Genomic DNA, 22,996 nt, shown 5'->3' on the forward strand with positions numbered 1-22,996 from the left:
TGAAAGTAGAAATCAGGCTGGATGACGGGAAGAGACATCATGTCCTGAAGGCATCACCTGAGCCCTGAATCCAGTTATGCCTGAAGATGATGTATTCCTACTCTTTTAGTAAATGAGTCCATTCCTAATCTTTTAGTACATGAGTCAGTTAACGCCTTTCTTTTCCTGTAGACCAATTTGAGTCAGACTTTCTGTCACTCACAATTGAAAGTCCTAACTTCAAGGATCCTACACTTTCCTTCATAGCACTGGTCCCATGTGATGTTACTATTACTTCAGTGCCAACCTCTCTCAGTAGACTGTAGTCTGTATGCAAACAGCAGCAGTATCTCATTTGTTCAGAGCTGCATTTCCAATACCTAGAACAATTCCGACCCATTATTGGTACTTGATCACATTGAATTACTGAATAAATAACGCAAACCAAGTATTTTCTTAGCCATGTTCCCAAAGGTATGAATAAATTAACACTATGGAGCTATTTTTATGTGCATGAAAGTTGTTTCAAGATGAAAATACATACATACATATAGATGTATATATATATATATAGTTGTGCACTTGGATTTCTATATAGTAGTCATCTTCCACAGCACCAAAGATTGCCTATGATCTCTGATATGAATGAAAGCAATGCCTCTTTCTTTGTTCTGTGAACTTGGAAAAACTATTTCTCTGAGTCTCTGTTTGCTTACCAGTGAAAAGCGCTTACCTCAAGGTAGATATCTGTAAACAGTAGTCTCTCGGTAAACAGAATTATTACTAGTACAAGGAACTAACTAGATAACCAGAAGAGAAGAGAGAACATACAGTCAGTTCAAAACCAAAGTGCTTGCATGGACAGAAGCAAAGGCCAGGGCTGCATAACACTGACATTTTTATTAGAATTCATTTGTAACAAATGGAACTTGTGTCAGCAAAGAACTGAGTTTCATACAGACTTCTTTCGCCACCAATGTAACGAAGTAAGAAAATAAAAAGCACGCCTTTCATTCTGTAAAACATTTACGCGTACTACTAATTAGAGGTAATTGTATTTTTTAACAAGCCATTTTACAAGTTATTTTTTTTAAATTTTTCAGTCTATGCATCCAAAACAAGAGCAAAGAACACAACTGTTATTATCTTTGTAAAGACACTCCAAGCTGGGATGGCAAAGCCACATAACGGATGGATAGAATGGATCTGTAGCCTTCTGATCTCTGCTGGAGTATCAGGGCACCCATAAACCCAAAAGGAACCAAAACCCAAAAAGAAAAACAAATAGGGAATTAAAAATAAAAGGAAGGACTTAAACAAAGCAAAACCGAAAATAATAAACAGGAAAGAAAAAAAATACGTGCATTACTGCAGACTTTTTTCCCTTCCTGTTTCTATGTTGTGTTATTTACATACACACAAATGAATTTCCGAAGCAGTTTCTTACAGATGGGTTCAAGTAATATCATTATTGGGTGTAGAATCAATAGGGCAGTGCATAGTACAAAGGTATAGAAAGTGCAAAGTTCCCTAGAGGCCCTTCCCTCCCCTGGCTGTCCTCGCCGTTTTCTAACCATGCAAATCATTTTTAAAAAAGAGCTAAAATAAAGTTCTGTACAAATCACTTTTTATATATTTTGATTTTTTTACCATTGTAACTAATTACAAAATTATACATAACTACACGTACATAGGTAAATAATAGCACCGTACTGGTTATGATGATGAAAATAACTGGAAGCTTGAAAGCTTGTGGTAATGGCAGATAAAGATGGTTTACCTGGGAAATTAAAACTTGAATGGTTGTACAGAAAAGCACAGAGTGGAATGCACATCAATGACAGTAAGGGAGTTAGTTCTAGGAACAGCTCCTGAACAGTAAGATTCCCGCAATAGTCTCCGCCTCGTTCGTCTATGGTATGCATCCCATTCATTTTCTTCTTCTGATTATTGTCATCTTTCCCTTTGCCAAATGGGCAGTTTTTGTTTCAGGGAGAGAAGCTGCTCATTGGCCAATCATTCTGGTGTGCAATGCTCCCTCGGATTCTACATGTCCAACAAGGCATGTCTGGATGATGCAATGTCTGTCTGACCCCCTTTGTTTAACTAACTAAAAGAAAATTATAGCACTGAGTAATCTGGCACTTGGATAAATCTCCAAAAAGATACAAACTAAAAGAAAATGATAACAGACCCACATAGTGCACATTCTTCTCTGGTTCTGATGTAGGTTAGAGAGTCTCATTCTGAGGTAGCCTTCTAGATACTTTTTTTTTTTTAGTATTATATATATTTTCTTTTTTTTCTTTTTCTTTGTTTTTTACAAAAGTGCTCAAATACAATGCTTGCAAATGTTTGGTCTCTTGGATTTCACTCGGCTAGCAATGGGAAAATGTGGAAAACAAAAATCCTTCCATGCAGAACATCCATGAAGCTAAAATTAAACCAAAGTAGTATACTCATACCAAAACTCTGTAAGAGTTCCTTGGATATTTTGAGGATTATTTAAAATCATGTAATATGTGGCAAACTTATGCCATCATCCATGGCTTCCTATAGAAATTATGTTGGAAGAATTGGGGGTAAGATACATATATATATATATATATAGTTTATTTCCCCTTTTAGAAAAATCCTAATGGAATATCAAATATATTCCAAAGTTGCCAATGATATTTGTTACTAAAATCAGTTTGGTGCAGTGACTGCATGTTCCAGAGAGGATTTGGAAGGGAATATAAATAAAACAAGTAGCATTTTCTGATGTTGACGATTATAAAAGGAAGAAGGGCCCTGATTATCCAAGTGCTTTGGGCTGGTACAATCACTAACATCCCCGACTTGGCTGAAAACTAGGAATGCGTATTATTCAAAGAGTTTTTGTACATGTGGTAAACAGATAATGCTTTAATAGGAAGAGTAACAGATACGAACAGTGAATGGAAACACGAACCAAAAGCTAAAAAGAAACGCTATTAAAATAGGCATCAATTATAAGGCACTCTAAATGCAAAACTAAAACCAAAACGAAACAAAGTACAGCACTTCCCAGGAATGCTGTATGCCACAAAATGTTTCTGACTGCACAGAGTAACATGAATTTGGCTTTGCCCCTGTTACATATCATAAATGCAAATTTCATAGCACATACTATAGACAATATACGATTGAATACACTTTTTTTAAACAACTCAATAGCTGATATATTACAACATTCTCCCCTCCTAAAGGGATATGCACTGACCTTTCCCACATGCACACCTCTTAGCTATTTAATAATTTTTATTGCACTAGAGTGTTAGAAATATTGAACTTTGTTGGAAGCCTAACAAAACAGAATTTGTGAATATGATTGATTGGTTTGGTTAGGTGGGGGGAGATTGGGTAGGAAATTAGGGGGTGAGGTTTGACAATCACTGATGTGCATTCCTCATTTCCCTTTAAAGAAATACCAATATGTCAAAAAATTAAGAATAAATGGAAAGAGATGTTTACAATAGCTTTTCTATGTTTAAAAAAACTAAATCATGGAAGAACTGACTGATAGCTATATCTATTTTTCATGTGGACACACTATATATACATAGACACCCTTATAAAATATGGATATATATGTATATATGTTAGCAGCAACTTTATACTTTGCGCCTCCCTGTTGATTCCAAAAACAAAACAACAAAATAATAATTTTGTCTTTGATTATTTGAAGAGAATGGGTACTTTCTCACCAATCAAAACTGAACAGAAGTGTGAAATTAATATATCTGACGAGACTGATACTGTAGATTGAGTTTTGCACAAAAATGTGCAAATTTTCAAATGATTTGATATTTCTACAGCAAGATATTACAGATAACAGTTCTACAGCTTAAAAAAACCTACGATTTGGAAATAAAAAATGAAGAGTTATGTAACTTTTTTAAAATTCACTTTATCGAATGATACATTTTGTTAAAAAAAAGTTTACACAGTTAGAAATGAAGCACAGGTCAGCAGTATCTTTACAATACTAAAAAACTAAATCAAGGACTTTCTTTTTAAACAAACATTCCCCCCCTTTTCCCCCTAAAATGTTATTATGAGCAGTATGGTGGGAAGGGGCGATGTCAAAGCGGAGTCTGTTTCATTGTGAGAAGCCACACCAGCACGCATTTTGCGCTGAACTGCAGCATTCTGGCAATTTCTCCTTGCACCTTTCAAGCAATCCTGAATAAGATGGTGGTTCTTTGCTGTGATTTCTTCTTCCCTTGATTTTGAATCCTTGAGGTATCTGTAAATAAAATCCTTCAGATGCCTCATCAGTCAGGATTCTCTTCATTATTTTTCAGGTTAGATTATTAAACTGTGAATTCTTGGTCCACCTGGAATAATTTGTTTTTAATTTGTTTTGTGTGTAATAGTCCCACTAAGTAGTTGTTTGTTAGCTAGAAGTTAAGAAGGACTTCTCAAGTGCCCTGTATGGCTCAGAAGAGACTCCATGGATATTGAAGGGCCTGCAGTAAAAATCCAGAATGGGTCAGGGGTTTCTACGTTGCATAGTGGTCAAAGCTGCCCAGGTACTCTAGTGCGGCTCGATAGCAAAACTGATATTGATCCTGCAGGAGACAATGAATGGGGAGAAGCAAAAGAAGGGACCATGAGCATATTTTAATAGAAAAATAAAAATCAATATTGGATAACAAAATTACATCTATATAGGGGCAAAATCACTACTTTCGTCAATCGGTCCAATCCAATGACCGATTGGTTATAGTGAACAAAGAAAAAGCAGCCACATGGGGTGTTGATTAATTTTGCCAATCAATTTGACTACAACAATCTCCCAATTCCAAACAGTGGCAGGTCGAGTGAACATTACCTTCCCAGACAAGTGTTTTCCCAGTGGTATCAAACCATTATCACCCATTGAACACATAAACTTCTTACATGCCTTATAAGCAGATAATGATGAAAGTCATCCTTTACAATGATCTGCTTATTCATGATAACTAATTCTCAGTTTAAATATTTAAGAGAGGCTGACACAGACACAAACTGTCCTGAGAAAAATCTGAATTTACTTATCTTCTGAACTACTGCCAACAGAAGTTGAGTTTTTTTAAAAATTATGTTTGGACAGTAGAGCTTGCAATGAGAATCACTCACAGTCATTTCAGCTACATTTTGGCTGTCTCTTTCACTTACATATGATGTTCATATACAGCCAGAAGGTAGCTGGTACAGCACACCAGGCACACAAATCCATTTACACAGGGCACTGGACTTCCAAGCTTTTCATCCCTGAAAATGACTTCACAAGACTGGCTGCCCACATCAAAAAATACCTGTAAATTCAGCCCAATTCTGTGTGATTGCTAGTTGTCTGTTTTAGAAAGGCACACACTAAAAAAAAACAGTATGAAGCATGGCCTTTTTCAGACAACGAAGAACACTATCATATTGGAATAAATTGAAGCATTGTTGGAGAGATGGAAAAATCACAATTTACAGATCTCTATAGGGATGAGAAAAAGTAGGATTTTCCCCATAAAAGAAACCTATTTTCAGTGGCCAATCAGGCTGAAAGTAGATAGTTTCTATTTTGCTTAAATGTGCATTTTTCTATAATAAAAATGGTAATGCAAAATAAATGGTGTTTACTTTCCTATCTTGTCACAGTAAGTTGCGTGGCTAAGTGTTAAGGCTTTTTAAATGTCCAATTTCCCTCTGTAACCCCCAAGACCCATTAAGTTTGTCAGGCTGACTTCATGTTTTGAGTATTGCAAGCCAAACACTTGCACTACTTTGAAATCAGTCTGAAAGATACTGTGGATGATGAATTGAGGAACACATATAAGTTGTATAATTTGGTGGCCTTTTGCAGAACATAAACTCTATCAATCAGTAATATTATCTTTAGAAATGAATGCTCAATAGACCAGACTGGCCCTATCATAAACTCTTATTATTATGAGAAATATCCAAATTTCCATATTAATTATTGGAATGGGAAACGAGGGGCTAATATAATACCTCTAGGCTTATCTAGAATCAAAATGTTTTGAATGGCCATTGTTAAGACATGAAATATAGAAGAGCTGATACCTCTGTAGGCATACAGAGGGAGAATGGAGAAGTTAAATGGGCTGAGATTATATTATGTACCAAATATTATGCTTTCTATATATTTATATATTTAATATATACTATAGGACTATGAGTATAATGAATTTTATGAAATCGCCATTTTATTGGTCAAAAATGGTCCAGTAGTAAAATTTAACATAGCTCAATCTAACATATAATCTCACATAATTTCTATAGCAACACTAAGATACTGATAATCTCACCCCATTTAAAAAGGGGGAAAATGAGGTTCGACATTATTAAACGGTTTGATGCTTTCCCCACAGTATTTTGTGTCTGGTATTGAGAGTATGGACCCCGGGAGGTCCAGGCTAGCAAAACGCGGGCTCTCGAGATGTGAAAAATGCAACAGATTTTCTCACCTCTGTCTGTACCATAGCTGGTCGTTGTGTTCTTAACATTTTGACAGTCTGGAAGATATCTACGACTCCTTCGTATCTCATTCTTTCCAAAACAATGCTTAGTGTTATGAAGACTCCAGTTCTTCCAACGCCCGCGCTGCCACAATAACAAAGGCAACGTTACTGGGTGAGATGCTCACAGTCTTGGCCACATTTGCTTGGGTGTGGACATACTTCTACCAGGTTCCACACTCCATATCTCTTTACAGCCATGTTCAGGAAAACATGGTATCACATTCATCAAATGATTACTCTTGGGATACTGAGTTGTAACAGCATGTGATAATGAGGATGAAGTAGTTAGGAGTAAGTTAATAAAAGGTCTTTTCAATGGGGATTTATACCATTTTAGAAAGACCAAGGAAACATAACAAATGAAAAGAAAAAAGGGTAAGTAACATATAGGTTTATAATATTCATGGAGATTCTGAAATTTAGAACCTGCCTACTTGATATTTTTAAAGTATGAAATAATTCAGAATAAGGTGAAGTGAATTTGGCATCTTCAACTTTTCTATCACATTGTTCACATTTTACAGTTACTTAAAATACATATGCGATGCCCCATAACCTAAACGTATTTGTCTATAACTAGTCAAATGTTTACACTGGTTTTATTATGAGAAAACAGATGCTATAACGGTATATATGTGATTTTCACTTAGTCTTCAGGAGGGTTTATGACTGTCCTGTAAGTGTACGTACACACGAAGTAAACACTATGTTGTTTTCTGATTTCTTGAGATTTAGAACTTTCAACAGATTCTCACAGGGGTCTCTAATCTTAAAAAAAAAAAAATGGTTAAGAGCCATTGATCTCTAAACTTGTCTACCATTTTTACATGATCAGCAACTAAAACTACATTAGAAAGGTTCTGAGTGAATTTCTCTCTGTTGTCTTCATTGTTTTAAGATAATTCCAGAATCTTCATGGTAGCAAGAAAGAAAATTAATTCATAGCTCTTGTGCACTTACTTACGTAGGAAAGCATTGGGAAGTTTAGATAATGAGGGAAACAGTGAATAATCCGAAAAATCCCTGCATGTTTGGATCCTAATTAAACAGCGTGTGTAACACTTGGGCACGGGCTGTAGAAAATAGATGGATTCATTTACTGGAGGATGTAGCTGACAGGCATATATAAATAGTGTGTCCCTTTATAAATGGGATTTCTACAGTCTAAACAGAAATGTTAAGTGAGGTTTGAAAATCCATGCGGAGTCAGTCTTTAAGAAGTGATTGAAGATATCTAGCAGCAGTGAAGCCTTCTGTTAAGGTCCCTTTTTGAAGGGTCCCTTCTTGAAGGTCCCTTTTAACCCTGAAAGTCTCTCTTAGTTGTGAGAACTGAGATTTATTATCTTTTTGTTGAATGGTCTAGGTACTCCAGAGTCTATCTATCTTACCTTGATTTGATAGCTCGAATGTAACAAAAACATTGGGTTACTTTCTACTAAGTATTTTCAAAAAAAGAACAGACATTGGACTTACAACTTTTCGATGTATTGGTTTTATCATCTTAGTTTAATAAGTTATAAATAAGAAAAGTGGTATTTTCAGAACATTTCTACATAAGAGAAAATATATAGAAGTCTTCTATGTGTGTGTATATGTGTATATCTATATATATATATTAGGTATATGCATCACAATTCCTTTAGCATCATACTAAAGGAATATTAAAATTATTTTATGACAAAAACAATGAGAACATGCACACATAACACATTTATGTACCTATACATATAAGGATGCCTAAAGTTAAGAAGATGTATTAAAGATACTCTTTTCCTGAGAGATTATTTTAGAAAAGTTTAAATTAGCATTTGGGCAAATTATGAGTAAAGTTAAAAGAAATATCCAGGTAATTCAATCCCAATATATACCATCTACTTTGTCTGAATATGGGTATACACTGTTTTATTGTGCTATACTTTATGGAGTTTTGCAGATACTGTGTTTTTCACAAATTGAATGTCTGTGTCAATCTTGCATCGAACAAGTATATTGGTGCTATTTTTCCACCAGCACATACTCAGCTTGCGTCTCTGTGTAGCAGTTTGGTAATTCTTGTAATATTTCAAATTTTTTCACACTATTATATCTGTTAAAGTGATCTGTGATCATTGATCTTTGATGTTACTACTGCAATTGGTTTGGGGTGCCATGAACCATGACCATAAGACAACGAACACTTAATTGACAAATGTGTGTGTTATGACTGCTCCACCAACCAGCAGTTTCCCCATCTGTCTTTTTCTCCTCAGGCCTCCCTATTCCTTGAGACACAACAATATTGAAATTATATTAGTTAATAACCCTACAATGGCCTCGAAGTGTTCAAGTGAAAGGGAGAGTCACGTGTGTCTAACTAACTGTAAGTCACAAGCTAGAAATAATTAAGCTTAAAGCCCAGATGTGCTGAAAGCTAGGCCTCTTGCACCAAACAGCCTAGTTGTGAATGCAAAAAGTTCCTGAAGGAAATTAAAAGTGCTACTTCAGTGAATACACGAATGATAAGGAAGTAGAACAGCTTTACTGCTGATATGAAGAAAGTTTTCAAGGTCTGGATAGGAGATCAAATCATTTACAACATTCCCTTAAATCAAAGCCTAGGCCAGAGCAAGGTCCTAAGTCTCTTCAATTCTATGAAGGCTGAGAGGTGAGGAAGCTGCAGAAGAAAAGTTTGAAGTTAGCAGAGGTTGGCTTATGAGGTTTAAGGAAGGAAGCCAACCCTATAAGATAAAAGTGCAAGGTGAAGCAGTAAGTGCTGTTACAGAAGCTGTAGCAAAGTATCCAGAAGATCTAGCTAAGATCATTGATGAAGGTGGCTACATTAAAAAACAGATCTTCAATGTAGACAAACATCATTATATTGGAAAAAGTTGTCATCTAAGACTTTGATAGCTATAGAGGAGGAGTCAATGCCTGACTTCAGAACTTCAAAGAACAGGCTGACTCTCTTGTTAGGGGCTCATGCAGCTGGTGACTTAAAGCTGAAGCCAAAGCTCATTTACCATTTGAAAATCCTAGGGCTCTCAAGAATTACACTAAATATACTCAAGTGAAAGGAAGAGTTATACATCCCTCACTTTAAGTCAAAAGCTTGAAATAATTAAGTTTTAGCAAGGAAGGCACGTTGAACATCAAGACAGGCTGAAAGCTCGACCTCTTGTACCAAATAGCCCAGTTCTATAAATGGAACAAGAAAACATGGATGATAACACATCTGTTTATAGCATGGTTTACTGAATATTTTAAGGCCACTCTTGAGACGTACTGCTTAGAATAAAAGATTCTTTTCAAGATAATACTGCTCATTGACAACATACCTTGTCACCCAAGAGCTCTGATGGAATGTACAAGGAGATTAATGTTTTCATGCCTGTGAATACAATATTGATTCTGCAGCCCAATGGATCAAGGAGGAATTTCAACTTCCAAGTTTTGTTATTTAAGAACTGCATTTTGTAAGGCTATACATTCTATAGATAGTGATTTCTCTGATAGGTCTGGGCAAAGTAAATTGAAAATTTACTGGAAGTAATTCACCATTCTATATGCCATTAAAAACACTTGTGGTTCGCGGGAGAAGATCAAATTATCGACTTTAACAGGAGTTTGGAAGAAGTTGATTCCAATCTTCATGGATGACTTTGAGGGGTTCAAGACTTCAGTAGAGGAAGAAATTGCAAAAATGGTGGAATAGCAAGATAAGTAGAACTAGAAGAGCCAGGAGATGGGACTGAATTGCTGCAATCTCATGATAAAACCTGAATACATGAGGAGTTGCTTCTTATGGATGAGCAAAGAAAGTGGTTTCTCAAGATGGAATAGACTCATGAAGATGCTGTGAACACTGTGGAAATGACAACAAAAGATTTAGAATAGTACATAAATAAAGTTAATAGAAAAGCAGCAGGGTTGCAGAGGAATGACTCCAATTTTGAAAGAAGTTCTACTGTGAGTAAAATGCTATCAAACAACATTGCATGGTGCAGAGAAGGCTCTTGACTTTGTCACTTAGTCACTTGATGTGGCAAACTTCATTTTCTTTTGAGAAATTGCTACAACCACCTCACCCTTCAGAAACCACCGCCCATCGATTAGTCAGCAGCCATCAACCTCGAGGCACGACCCTCTACCAGCAAAAAGAATACAACTTATCAGAGGCTCAGATGATGATTAGCATTTTTTTTTTCTTTATACTTTAAGTAAGTTCTGGGGTAGATGAGAAAAACGTGCTGGTTTGTTATGTAGGTATACATGCGCCATGGTGGTTTACTGCACCCATCAATCCATCATCTACATTAGGTATTTCTCCTGATGCTATCCCTCCCCCAGCCCCCCACCCCCCACCCCGACAGGCCCCGGTGTGTGATGTTCGCTTCCCTGCATCCACGTGTTCTCACTGTTCCACTCCCACTTATAAGTGAGAATATGCGCTGTTTGATTTTCTGTTCCTGTGTTAGTTTGCTGAGAATGATGGTTTCCAGCTTCATCCATGTCCCTGCAAAGGAAATGAACTCATCCTTTTTTATGGCTGCACAGTATTCCATGGTGTATATGTGCCACATTTTCTTTATCCAATCTATCACTGATGGACATTTGGGTTGGTTACAAGTCTTTGCTATTGTGAATAGTGCCACAATAAACATACGTGTGCATATGTCTTTACAGTAGAATGATTTATAATCCTTTGGGTATACACTCAGTAATGGGATTGCTGGGTCAAATGGTATTTCTGGTTCTAGATCCTTGAGGAATCACCAAACCGTCTTCCACAATGGTTGAACTAACAGTGTAAAAGCATTCCTATTTCTCCACATCCTCCCCAGCATCTGTTGTTTCCTGACTTTTTAATGATCGCCATTCTAACTGGTATAAGATGGTATCTCATTGTGGTTTTGATTTGCATTTCTCTAATGACCAGTGATAGTGAGCATCATTTTTCCTATGTTTGTCTGCCGCATCAGTGTCTTCTTTTGAGAACTGTCTGTTCATATCCTTTGCCCACTTTTTGATGAGGTTGTTGTTTTCTTGTAAATTTGTTTAAGTACCTTGTAGATTCTGGTTATTAGCTCTTTGTCAGATGGATAGATAGCAAAAATTTCCTCCCATTCTGTAGGTTGCCTGTTCACTCTGATAGGTAGCTTTTTTTGCTGTGCAGAAGCTCTTTAGTTTAATTAGATCCCATTTGTCAATTTTGGCTTTAGTTGCCATTGCTTTTGGTGTTTTAGTCCTGAAGTCTTTGTGTATACCTATGTCCTGAATGGTATTGCCTAGATTTTCTTCTAGGGTTTTTATAGTTTTACGTCAGGTTTAAGTCTTTAATCCATCTTGAGTTAATTTTTGTATAAGGAAGGGATCCAGTTTCAGTTTTCTGCATATGGCTAGCCAGTTTTCCCAACACCATTTATTAAATAGAGGAGCTTTTCCCCATTCTTGTTTTTCTTCAGGTTTGTCAAAGGTAAGATGGTTGCAGATGTATGGCGTTACTTCTGAGGCCTCTGTTCTGTTCCATTGGTCTATATATCTGTTTTGGTACCAGTACCATGCTGTTTTGGTTACTGTAGCCTTGTTTGAAATCAGGTAGCATGATGCCTCAAGCCTTGTTCTTTTCGTTTAGGATTGTCTTGGGTTTGTGGGCTCTTTTTTGGTTCCATATCAAATTTAAAGTAGTTTTTTCCCATTCTGTGAAGAAAGTCATTGGTAGCTTGATGAGGATGACATTGAATCTATAAATTACCTTGGGCAGTATAGCCATTTTCACGATATTGATTCTTCCTATCCATGAGCATGGAATGTTCTTCCATTTGTTTGTGTCCTTATTTCCTTGAGCAGTGGTTTGTAGTTCTCCTTGAAGAGATCCTTCACATTCCTTGTTAGTTAGTTGTATTCCTAGGTATTTTATTTTCTTTGTAGCAGTTGTGAATGGGAGTTCAGTCATGATTTGGCTCTCTATTATTGGTGTATAGGAATGCTTGTGATTTTTGCACATTGATTTTGTATCCTGAGACTTTGCTGAAGTTGCTTATCAGCTTAAGGAGATTTTGGGATGAGATGATGGGATTTTCTAAATATACAATCTTGTCATGTGCAAACAGAGACAATTTGACTTCCTCTTTTCCTAATTGAATACCCTTTATTTATTTCTGTTGCCTGATTGCCTTGGCCAGAACTTCCAATACTATGTTGAATAGGAGCAGTGAGAGAGGGCATCCTTGTCTTGTGCTACTTTCCAAAGGGAGTGCTTCCAGTTTTTGCCCATTCTGTATGATAGTGGCTGTGGGTTTGTCATAAATAGCTCTTCTTATTTTGAGATACGTTCCATTAATACCTAGTTTATTGAGAGTTTTTGGCACAAAGTGGTGTTGAATTTTGTCAAAGGCCCTTTCTGCATCTATTGAGATAATCATGTGGTTTTTGTCATTGGCTCTCTTTATCTGATGGATTACATTTATTGATTTGTATATGTTGAACAAGCCTTGCATCCCAGGGATGAAGCCGACTTGATCGTGGTGGATAAGCTTTTTGATGTGCTGCTGGATTCAGTTTGCCAGTATTGTATTCAGGATTTTTGCATTGATGTTCATCAGGGATATTGGCGTGGAATTTTCTTTTTTGTTGTGTCTCTGCCAGGTTTTGATATCAGGATGATGCTGGCCTCATAAAATGAGTTAGGAAGGAGTCCCTCTTTTTCTGTTGTTTGGAATAGTTTCAGAAGGAATGGTACCAGCTCCTCTTGGTACCTCTGGTAGAATTCGTCTGGTCCTGGACTTTTTTTGGTTGCTAGGCTATTAATTACTGCCTCAATTTCAGAACTTATTATTGGTCTATGCAGAGATTCGACATCTTCCTGGTTTAGTCTTGGGAGGGTGTACGTGTCCAGGAATGTATCCATTTCTTCTAGATTTTCTAGTTTATTTGCATAGAGGTGTTGATAGTATTCTCTGATGGTAGTTTGTATTTCATTGGGATCAGTGGTGAGTTCCCCTTTATCATTTTTTATTGTATCTATTTGATTCTTCTATGTTAGTCTGGCTAGAGTTCTATTTATTTTGTTGATCTTTTCCAAAAGTCAGCTCCTGGATTCATTCATTGATTTTTTGAAGGGCTTTTTTGTGTCTCTATCATCTCCTTCAGTTCTGTTCTGATCTTTAGTTATTTCTTGCCTTCTGCTAGCTTTTGAATGTGTTTGCTCTTGCTTCTCTAGTTCTTTTAACTGTGATGTTAGGGTGTTGATTTTAGATCTTTCCTGCTTTCTCTTGTGGGCATTTAGTGCTATAAATTTCTCTCTACGCACTGCTTTAAGTGTGTCCAGAGATTCTGGTACACTGTGTCTTTGTTCTCATTGGTTTCAAAGAACTTCTTTATTTCTGCCTTCATTTTGTTATTTACGCAGCAGTCATTCAGGAGCAGGTTGTTCAGCTTCCATGTAGTTGTGTGGTTTTGAGTGAGTTTCTTAATCCTGAGTGAGTTCTAATTTGATTGCACTGTGGTCTCAGAGACTGCTTGTTTGTTATGATTTCTGTTCTTCTGCATTTGCTGAGGAGTGTTTGACTTCCAATTATGTGGTCAATTTTAGAATAAGTGCAATGTGGCGCTGAGAAGAATGTATATTCTGTTGATTTGGGTGGAGAGTTCTGTAGATGTGTATTACGTCTGCTTGGTCCAGAGCTGAGTTCAAGTCCTGAATGTCCTTGCTAATTTTCTGTCTCATGGATCTGTCTAATATTGACAGTGGGGTGTTAAAGTCTCCCAGTATTATTGTATGGGAGTCTAAGTCTCTTTGTAGGTCTCTAAAGAACTTGCTTTATGGTCAGGCGTGGTGGCTCAAGCCTGTAATCCCAGCACTTTGGGAGGCCGAGGCGGGCGGATCACGAGGTCAGGAGATCGAGACCATCCTGGTTAACACGGTGAAACCCTGTCTCTACTAAAAAAAAAAAAAAATACAAAAAATTAGCCAGGCGCAGTGGCGGGCGCCTGTAGTCCCAGCTACTCAGGAGGCTGAGGCAGGAGAATGGCATGAACCCAGGAGGCGGAGCTTGCCGTGAGCCGAGATTGCACCACTGCACTCCGGGCTGGGCAAAAGAGCAAGACCCCGTCTCAAAAAAAAAAAAAAAGAACTTGCTTTATGAATCTGTGTGCTCCTGTAGAGGATTCCTATATATTTAGGATATTTAGCTCTTCTTATTGCATTGATCCCTTTACGTAATGCCCTTCTTTGTTGGTTTAAAGTCTGTTTTATCAGAAACTAGGATTGCATCCCATGCTTTTTTTTGCTTTCCATTTGCTTGGTAAATATTCCTCCATCCCTTTATTTTGAGCCTATGTGTGTCTTTGCATGTGAGATGGGTCTCTGAATACAGCACACTGATGGATCTTCACTCTTTATCCAATTGGCCAGTCCGTGTCTTTTAATTGGGGCATTTAGCCCATTTACATTTAAGGTTAATATGGTTATGTGTGAATTTGATCCTGTCATTATGATGTTTGCTGGTTATTTGCCTGTTAATTGATGCAGTTTCTTCCTAGCATCGATGGTCTGTACAATTTGGTATGTTTTTGCAGTGACTGGTACCAGTTGTTCCTTTCCATGTTTAGTGCTTCTTTCAGGAACTCTTGTAAGGCAGGCCTGGTGGTAACAAAATCTCTCAGCATTTGCTTGTCTGTAAAGGATTTTATTTCTCCTTCACTTATGAAGCTTAGTTTGGCTGGATATGAAATTCTGGATTGAAAATTCTCTTCTTTTCTTTAAGAATGTTGAATATTGGCCCCCACGGTCTTCTGGCCTGTAGGGTTGCTGTCGAGAGACCCCCTGTTTGTTTGTTAGTCTGATGTGCTTCCCTTTGTGGGCAAGCTGACATTTGTCTCTGGCTGCCCTTAACATTTTTTCCTTCACTTCAACCTTGGTGAATCTGATGATTATGTGTCTTAGGGTTGCTCTTCTCGAAGAGTATCTTAGTGGTGTTCTCAGTATTTCCTGAATTTGAATGTTGGCCTGTCTTGCTAGGTTGGGGAAGTTCTTCTGGATAATATCCTGAAGAGTTTTCTCCAACTTGGTTCCATTCTCCCTTTCACTTTCAGGTAAACCAATCAAACGTAAATTTGGTCTTTTCATATAGTCCCATATTTCTTGGAGGCTTTGTTCATTTCTTTTCACTCTTTCTTTTTTCTCTAATCTTGTCTTCATGCTTTATTTCATGGAGTTGTTCTTTAATCTCTGATATCCGTTCTTCCACTTGATTGATTGATTTGGCTATGGATACTTGTGTATGCTTCACGAAGATCTCGTGCTGTGTTTTTCAGCTCCATCAGGTCATTTATGTTCTCTACACTGCTTATTCTAGTTAGCAATTCCTGTAACCTTTTTTCTAGGTTCTTAGCTTCCTTGCATTAAATTAGTAACATGGTCCTTTAGCTTGGAGGAGTTTGTTACTACCCACCTTCTGAAGCTGACATCTGTCAATTTGTCAAACTCACTCATTCCCTGTCCTGTCTTGTTCCCTTGCTGGCGAGGAGTTGTGATCCTTTGGAGGAGAAGAGGCATTCTAGTTTTTGGAATTTTCAGCCTTTTTATGCTGGTTTCTCCCCATCTTCATGGATTTATCTACCTTTGGCCTTTGATGATGGTGACCTTCAGATGGGGTCTCTGGGTGGACCTGCTATTCCTTTGTTTGTTATTTTCCTTCTAACAACCAGGCCTCTCTGCTGCAGGTTTGCTGGAGGTCCATTCCAGACGCTTTTTGCCTGGGTATTATCAATCAGCAGAGGCTTCAGAACAGCAAAGACTGCTGCCTGTTCCTTCCTCTGGAAGCTTCATCCCAGAGGGGCGCCTGCCAGATGCCAGCCAGTGCTCTCCTGTATGAGGTATCTGTCAGCCCCTACTGGGAGGTGTTGCCCAGTCAGGATACGTGGGGGTCAGGGACCCACTTGAGGAGAGAGTCTGTCCCTTATCAGAGCTAGAACACTGTACTGGGAGAATTGCTGCTCTCATCAGAGCTGCCAGGTGGTGATGTTTAAGTAAGTGTGCTGAAGCTGTACCCATAGCTGCCCCTTCCCCCAGGTGCTCTGTCCGAGTGAGATGGGGGTTTTAGCTGTAAGTCTGTGACTGGGGCTGCTGTCTGTCTTTTTTTTCAGAGATGCCCTGCCCAGAAAGGAGTGAGTAATCTAGAGAGGCAGCTGGCCTTACTGAGCTGCGGTGGACTCAGCCCAGTTTGAACTTCCTGCCGGCTTTGTTTACACTGTGAGGGTAAAACAGCCTACTCTAGCCTCAGCAATGGCAGACACCCCTCCCCTCACCAAGCTCGAATGTCCCAGGTCGACCTCAGACAGCTGCACTAGCAGTGAGGTTTTCAAGCCAGTGGATTTTATCTTGCTGGGCCCTGTGGGGGTGGGACCCACCAAGCTAGGCACTGGAGGGAATCTCCTGGTTTAACAGTTGCAAAGACTGTGGGACAAGTGCAGTATCTGGGCCAGAGTGTACTGTTCCTCGTGGTACAGTCTCTCACGGCTTCCCTTGGCTAGGAAAGGGAAATCCCCGGACCCCTTGTGCTTCCTGGGTAGGCAACGCCACGCCCTGCTTTAGCTTGCCCTCTGTGGGCTGCACCCACTGTCCAACCAGTCCCAACGAGATGAAATGGGAAATGCAGACATCACCTGCCTTCTGTGTCAGTCTGGAGCTGCTCCTATTCGGCCATCTTTCCAGCTCTTGTAAGTACATTGTTGTTTAGACATAATGCTATTGCACACTAAATAGACTATAGTATAAAGTAAACAACTTTTTATATGCACTGGGAAACCAAAAAATATGTGTGACTCCCTTTATTGTGATATATATTTCATTGTGGTAATCTGGAACTAAACTCCCATAACATCTCTGAGGTATGCCTCTATTTGATTCCATGTGTCATTTCCTACATGCTCTTTGGTTGGTTTGCAAAGAATGTTATGTTTAATAACTCAATAGAAAGCAAATGTACGTAGATAAAGGTTTGCTTCTTATAACATGCCTGAGAAACAAAGGATGCTAGAAAGGACTTTAAACATCAGCTACGATAACTGAGGTCCAGAGAAACTTCATTATCCTAGAGCCAAGTAATAGAATTGAGACTAGAACACAGATATCTCACAGATATCTTAGCCCAAGTCTAGTATTTGTCCTATTTTGAGACCCTGCCTTCGATGTCATAAAGAACTATAGTTTTCTTTGATGTGCTGAAGCAAAATGTATTTTTTAATAAACTCACTCAAGAGTTTCACCATAAAAAGATTAGTAATTTAGATGTCAAGTTGCTAGAACCCTAAAATATATTAGTGAGGAGGGACAGCATAAGGAGCTATACCTAATGCTAAATGACGAGTTAATGGGTGCAGCACACCAACATGGCACATGGATACCTATGTAACAAACCTGCACATTGTGCATATGTACCCTAAAACCTAAAAACTTGGAGCGTTTGTTTCAGGAGACCTACCTTTAAAGCTTGGCTAATGGAAACGATTTTGAACTTCAGAAAGGAAAGAAAAAACACTGTTAAATAAATAGGATAGACTTTCCTTCGTATCAATTTTTTACATCATGTTTGGTATTCAAAGGGAAAATTGTGACATTATCTGATGTGGTACTTAAAACAATTGTATTCTTAAAAGCAGTCAGTCAGGGTAATAGGACTTACAGGGAACTAAGGTATCTACACTCAACAAAGTAGCAAAGCTTTGGTATCATTAGACTGTAATAAGTTATGCTTGTATGTTAATAAGCTCTATGTATACCATTGCCAATTTCCTGGTTTTGATATTTTCTTATAGTTAGGAAGATGCTAACTTCAGGGAACTGCATGAAGAGTGTATAAGACCTCCTGGTGTTTTTGTTGTTGTTGTTTTAGCTTTTAGTGAATTTGTAATTATTATTTTGAAATTAAAACTTTAAATAAACGAATAGGATACAAAAAATAAATAAATACAATTAGGTGAATTGCTTTTGTTAGCAGGTTTTTGCATAGCAACTTCCAAAAACACTAAATTTATGGTGAATGTCTGAACCATTTACTTGCTATTTCTATTAACTTCAATGACTTAAGTTATAAAATGCTCTAGAAACTATTGAAAATAATTAACTTGAAGGTGCTTCATTTTCTGATATAGCAACAATTTTCAAGCAAATTGCATTTTTTAACTGAGGTACCATACTAAGCACTTATTGACTGGAAGGAATTAGTATTGTCATTAAGATTTGATAGCTATTCATGAGTTCTACACAAAGACAAACACAAGAGAAAGACAGTTATCAGTGCATTGCTATGAAAGCAAAAGCAAATCTGAAATGATTAACAGAACAAATTATTACTAGGGGAGGTACCAACAATTCCCATTAAGGTAAAATTGATAATTTGGTTTGTCTAATAGGAAGCAAATTTTGGGGATAAACATTTTCCTCTGGTTATTGTCACTTTATGAAAAGAAAGAGAAATCAATCCTGCTTTAAGTTTCGTAATACACTGCCAAGAATAAAATTTCAAATAAGCAAACTTACTTACTCCAAATGAATTATCACTGCTTTAATCACAAACAGAAATTTACTTACCATTCTTGAATTGTAACTTACCTGCAATGGACTGAAATGGGTCCATCTTGGCCAAACTGCTCTTTTGTTTTATGGACTTGGCCGATGAAGTCAATAAATCCTTCTCCGGACTTTGGCACTCCTTGCTCTGGCCAGTCAGTGAACTGGAACTGCCTTACTGTTCGGGACTGGCCGTCCTTTAGAAGGAAAGCCACATACCCAGCCACAAAGGAAGATGCCAGGAGGATTCAGCAAGCGTACAGACCACAAGAGCAATCATTTTTATTTCCCAAAAACAAAAAGGGTAGAAAAAGTTAGGAACATGTTTAACTAGAAACTTACTTCACTATGTTTATCTGCTATGAATATTGTCCACACTCACATACCTTTAAATCAGAAATTTATTTACTCTTGCAGTGCCCGGTTAAAAACCTGGTTCTCGTTAGTAAATAGCCACATAGTTCCCCTATTAGCAAATGCTTCTGAGACACAAAGTTTGGGTTCGTAATCATTGACCATGTCTGCATTCCTTCCAAAATGGAACATGTATACTCCATTTCAAAAATTTCAGAAACTAATCAATCAATCAATCACTTTGTAATACTGAAACAAGCACCTAAGCATGTCATCCAGACCAGAGCTTTTGCAGTTGTCACAATAACTTCACATCTGCTGTGCTTGCGTATTTCTAACATTGTCAAATGACAAATGGTGAAATTTAAAGTAAAGTATCTCACAGAAACCCTGTAGTTGCTGTTAACCTGGATGCCCCCCATATCTCAGAGGAATACAATTTCTAGCCATGGCAGGGGACATAGCATGAACCATGTGACTGTGCTGTTAAGTGGGAAGTAAAGCATTCCCTCAAGGATATCAAGGACTGTTAATTAGCAAACAAATGCCCTTTTCTGAAAAAGACCTCTCCCTGGCTGACCACAGGAATTAACAGTCTGTGGGGGGCTTTAACATAGATAAACCAAAAGGTAGGAAAAAAAAGCCAGATGTAAGAGCAGTCCTTCTTTTTTAGAGTGATTAGGTAAAATTGCTCTGACTCATGAAGTATATCTATCTATCTATCTGGGTGGAAATGAAGACACTAAGGCATTTCTGATTCCTTGTGGAAATTTAAGGTGTTTCTAAAAGTACAAGAAAAGTGGAAGGGAGCCTCTGTTTATAGAAGCAGAAATAATACATTGCCCATCAACCTTCTCCCCTGACTCATCAGCAGAGAGAAATAATCCAAGCTTAGAGAGACTGATCTCATTTGAAGAGGTACTACTCCTAAATGGTCTCTTCTCACTAAACAGGCTTCAACTTGTTCCTCCTTTCTGTTTTTGTTAACACATATTTCCCCATCAGTTTTTTTAGATACATGTGTGCATGTTCCCAAGGTTCTGGGTAAGTGAACAGGGACTCAATCTTTATCATTCACTCATATGAGAAGAGACAGGATCTCAATGTGAGATGAGCACTCATCACCTTGCCTGGTGGTTTTCACAGGCACATGCCAGATTCCTGACTGATGTTATTTGGGGATGGAGGTAAATGGGAAGATGACACCAAGTGTGTGGGAATACTGAGAAATAAATAGAGAAAACTATTTGGCCCCATAAGTACCTTATGGATGGTTACCACGGAAGCATGATTTACTTCCCTCTGTTTCTGGAAAAGATTTGGAAAGCACAGGAAGGAGACCCAGAGGCTAGGTAATACAGATTTCTTCTCCTCTGAATGTCCTGGGGATTTCATTTCTGACCACAGTTGCTTTTAATAGCAAGAAGAGGTCATGTATGCAAATGCCTTCTATTTGGCGGAAAGACCGCCTGACTTCGTTTAAAGGTTACCTGTTTAACAATACTGTAATTTTCAACCCAGAATTGCATATCCAGCCAAACTAAGCTTCATAAGCAAAGGAGAAATAAAATCCTTTACAGAAAAGCAAATGCTGAGAGATTATGTCACCACCAGGCCTGCCTTACAAGAGCTCCTGAAGGAAGCACTAAATATGGAAAGGAAGAACCGGTACCAGCCACTGCAAAAACATACCAAATTGTAAAGACCATCGATGCTATGAAGAAGCTGCATCAATTAACGGGCAAAATAACCAGCCAGCATCATAATGACAGGATCAAATTTGCATATAACAATATTAACCTTAGTAAATGGACTAAATGCCCTAATTAAAAGACACAGACTGGCCAATTGGATAAAGATTGAAGACCCATCAGTGTGCTGTATTGAGACGACCCATCTCACACGCAGAGATACACACAGGCTCAACATAAAGGGATGGAGGAAGATCTGCCAAGCAAATGGAAGGCAAAATAAAAAGCAGGGGTTGGAATCCTAGTCTCTGACAAAACTGATGACTTTAAACCAGCAAAGTTCAAAAGAGACAAAGAAGGCCATTACATAATGGCAAAGGGATCAATGGACAAAGAAGAGAAGAGTTAACTATCCTAAATATATGTGAACCCAATACAGGAGCACCCAGATTCATAAAGCAAGTTCTTAGAGACCTATACCCCACTGTCAATATCAGACAGATCAATGAGACAGAACATTAGCAAGGACATTCAGGACTTGAACTCAGCTCTGGACTAAGCACACCTAATACACATCTACAGAACTCTCCACCCCAAATCAAGAGAATACACATTCTTCTCAACACCACATTGCACTTATTCTAACAAACATTGACCACATAATTGAAAGTAAAACGCCTCTCAGCAAATGCAAAAGAAAAGAATGGAAATCATAACAAACGGTCTCTTAGACCACAGTGCAATCAATCAAATTAGAACTCATGATTAAAAAAACACTCAAAACCACACAACTACATGGAAGCTGAACAACCTACTCCTGAATGACTGACTACTGGGTAAATAACAAAATGAAAGCAGAAATAAAGATGATGTTCTTTGAAACCAACAAGAACAAAGACACAATGTACCAGAATCTCTGGGACACGTTTAAAGCAGCGTGTAGAGAGAAATTTATAGAACTAAAAGCCCACAAGAGAAAGGAGGAAAGATCTAAAATCGACAACCTAACATCACAATTAAAAGAACTAGAGAAGCAAGAGCAAACAAATTCAAAAGCTAGCAGAAGACAAGAAATAACTAAGAAGAGTACAGAACTGAAGGAGACAGAGACACGAAAAACCCTTCAAAAAAATCAATGAATCCAGGAGCTGGCTTTTGGAAAAGATGATCAACAAAATAGACAGAAAAGACAGAAGACTCAAATAGACACAATAAAAAAGGACAAAGGGGAAATCACCACCAATCCCACAGAAATACAAACTACCATCACAGAATACTATAAACACCTCTATGCAAATAAACTAGAAAATCTAGAAGAAATGGATAAATTCCTGGACACATACTCTCCCAAGACTAGACTAAACCAGAAAGAAGTTGAATCTCTGCATAGACCAATAACAAGTTCTGAAATTGAGAAAGTAATTAATAGCCTAGCAACCAAAAAAAAGTCCAGGACCAGACAAATTCTACCAGAGGTACCAAGAGGAGCTGGTACCATTCCTTCTGAAACTATTCCAAACAACAGAAAAAGAGGGACTCCTTCCTAACTCATTGTATGAGGCCAGCATCATCCTGATACCAAAACCTGGCAAAGACACACAAAAAAAGAAAATTCCAGGCCAATATCCCTGATGAACATCAATGCAAAAATCCTCAGTACAATACTGGCAAACCGAATCCAGCAGCACATCAAAAAGCTTATCCACCACGATCAAGTCAGCTTCATCCCTGGGATGCAAGGCTTCTTCCACATATGCGTATCAATAAACGTAATCCATCACATAAACAGAACCAATGACAAAAACCACATGATTATCTCAATAGATGCAGAAAGGGCCTTTGACAAAATTCACCACCACTTTGTGCTAAAAACTCTCAAT

At 38.0% G+C, this 22,996-nt stretch overlaps 1 protein-coding gene across 37 annotated transcripts in view; it reads right to left on the reverse strand.

Annotated features, from left to right (window-relative positions):
• Nucleotides 1-860: 860 nt before the first annotated feature.
• PTPRD (protein tyrosine phosphatase receptor type D) overlaps nt 861-22,996 on the reverse strand; it is a 2,318,035-nt gene continuing 2,295,899 nt past the window's right edge. For 36 of the 37 annotated variants that reach the window (XM_030814138.1, XM_030813761.1, XM_030813755.1 and 33 more), the window contains 3 exons: nt 19,114-19,268; nt 6,468-6,603; nt 861-4,574 (listed from right to left, as the gene is read on the reverse strand). In XM_030814138.1, the coding sequence (XP_030669998.1) occupies nt 4,506-4,574; nt 6,468-6,603; nt 19,114-19,268 (360 nt within the window). In that variant the 3' untranslated portion in view covers nt 861-4,505. The remainder of the gene's footprint in view (nt 4,575-6,467; nt 6,604-19,113; nt 19,269-22,996) is intronic. The other variant, XM_030813236.1, reaches the window with a different exon arrangement.

This window comes from Nomascus leucogenys, chromosome 1a (assembly GCF_006542625.1).
Source record: "Nomascus leucogenys isolate Asia chromosome 1a, Asia_NLE_v1, whole genome shotgun sequence".
Classification (NCBI taxonomy): Eukaryota; Metazoa; Chordata; class Mammalia; order Primates; family Hylobatidae; genus Nomascus; species Nomascus leucogenys.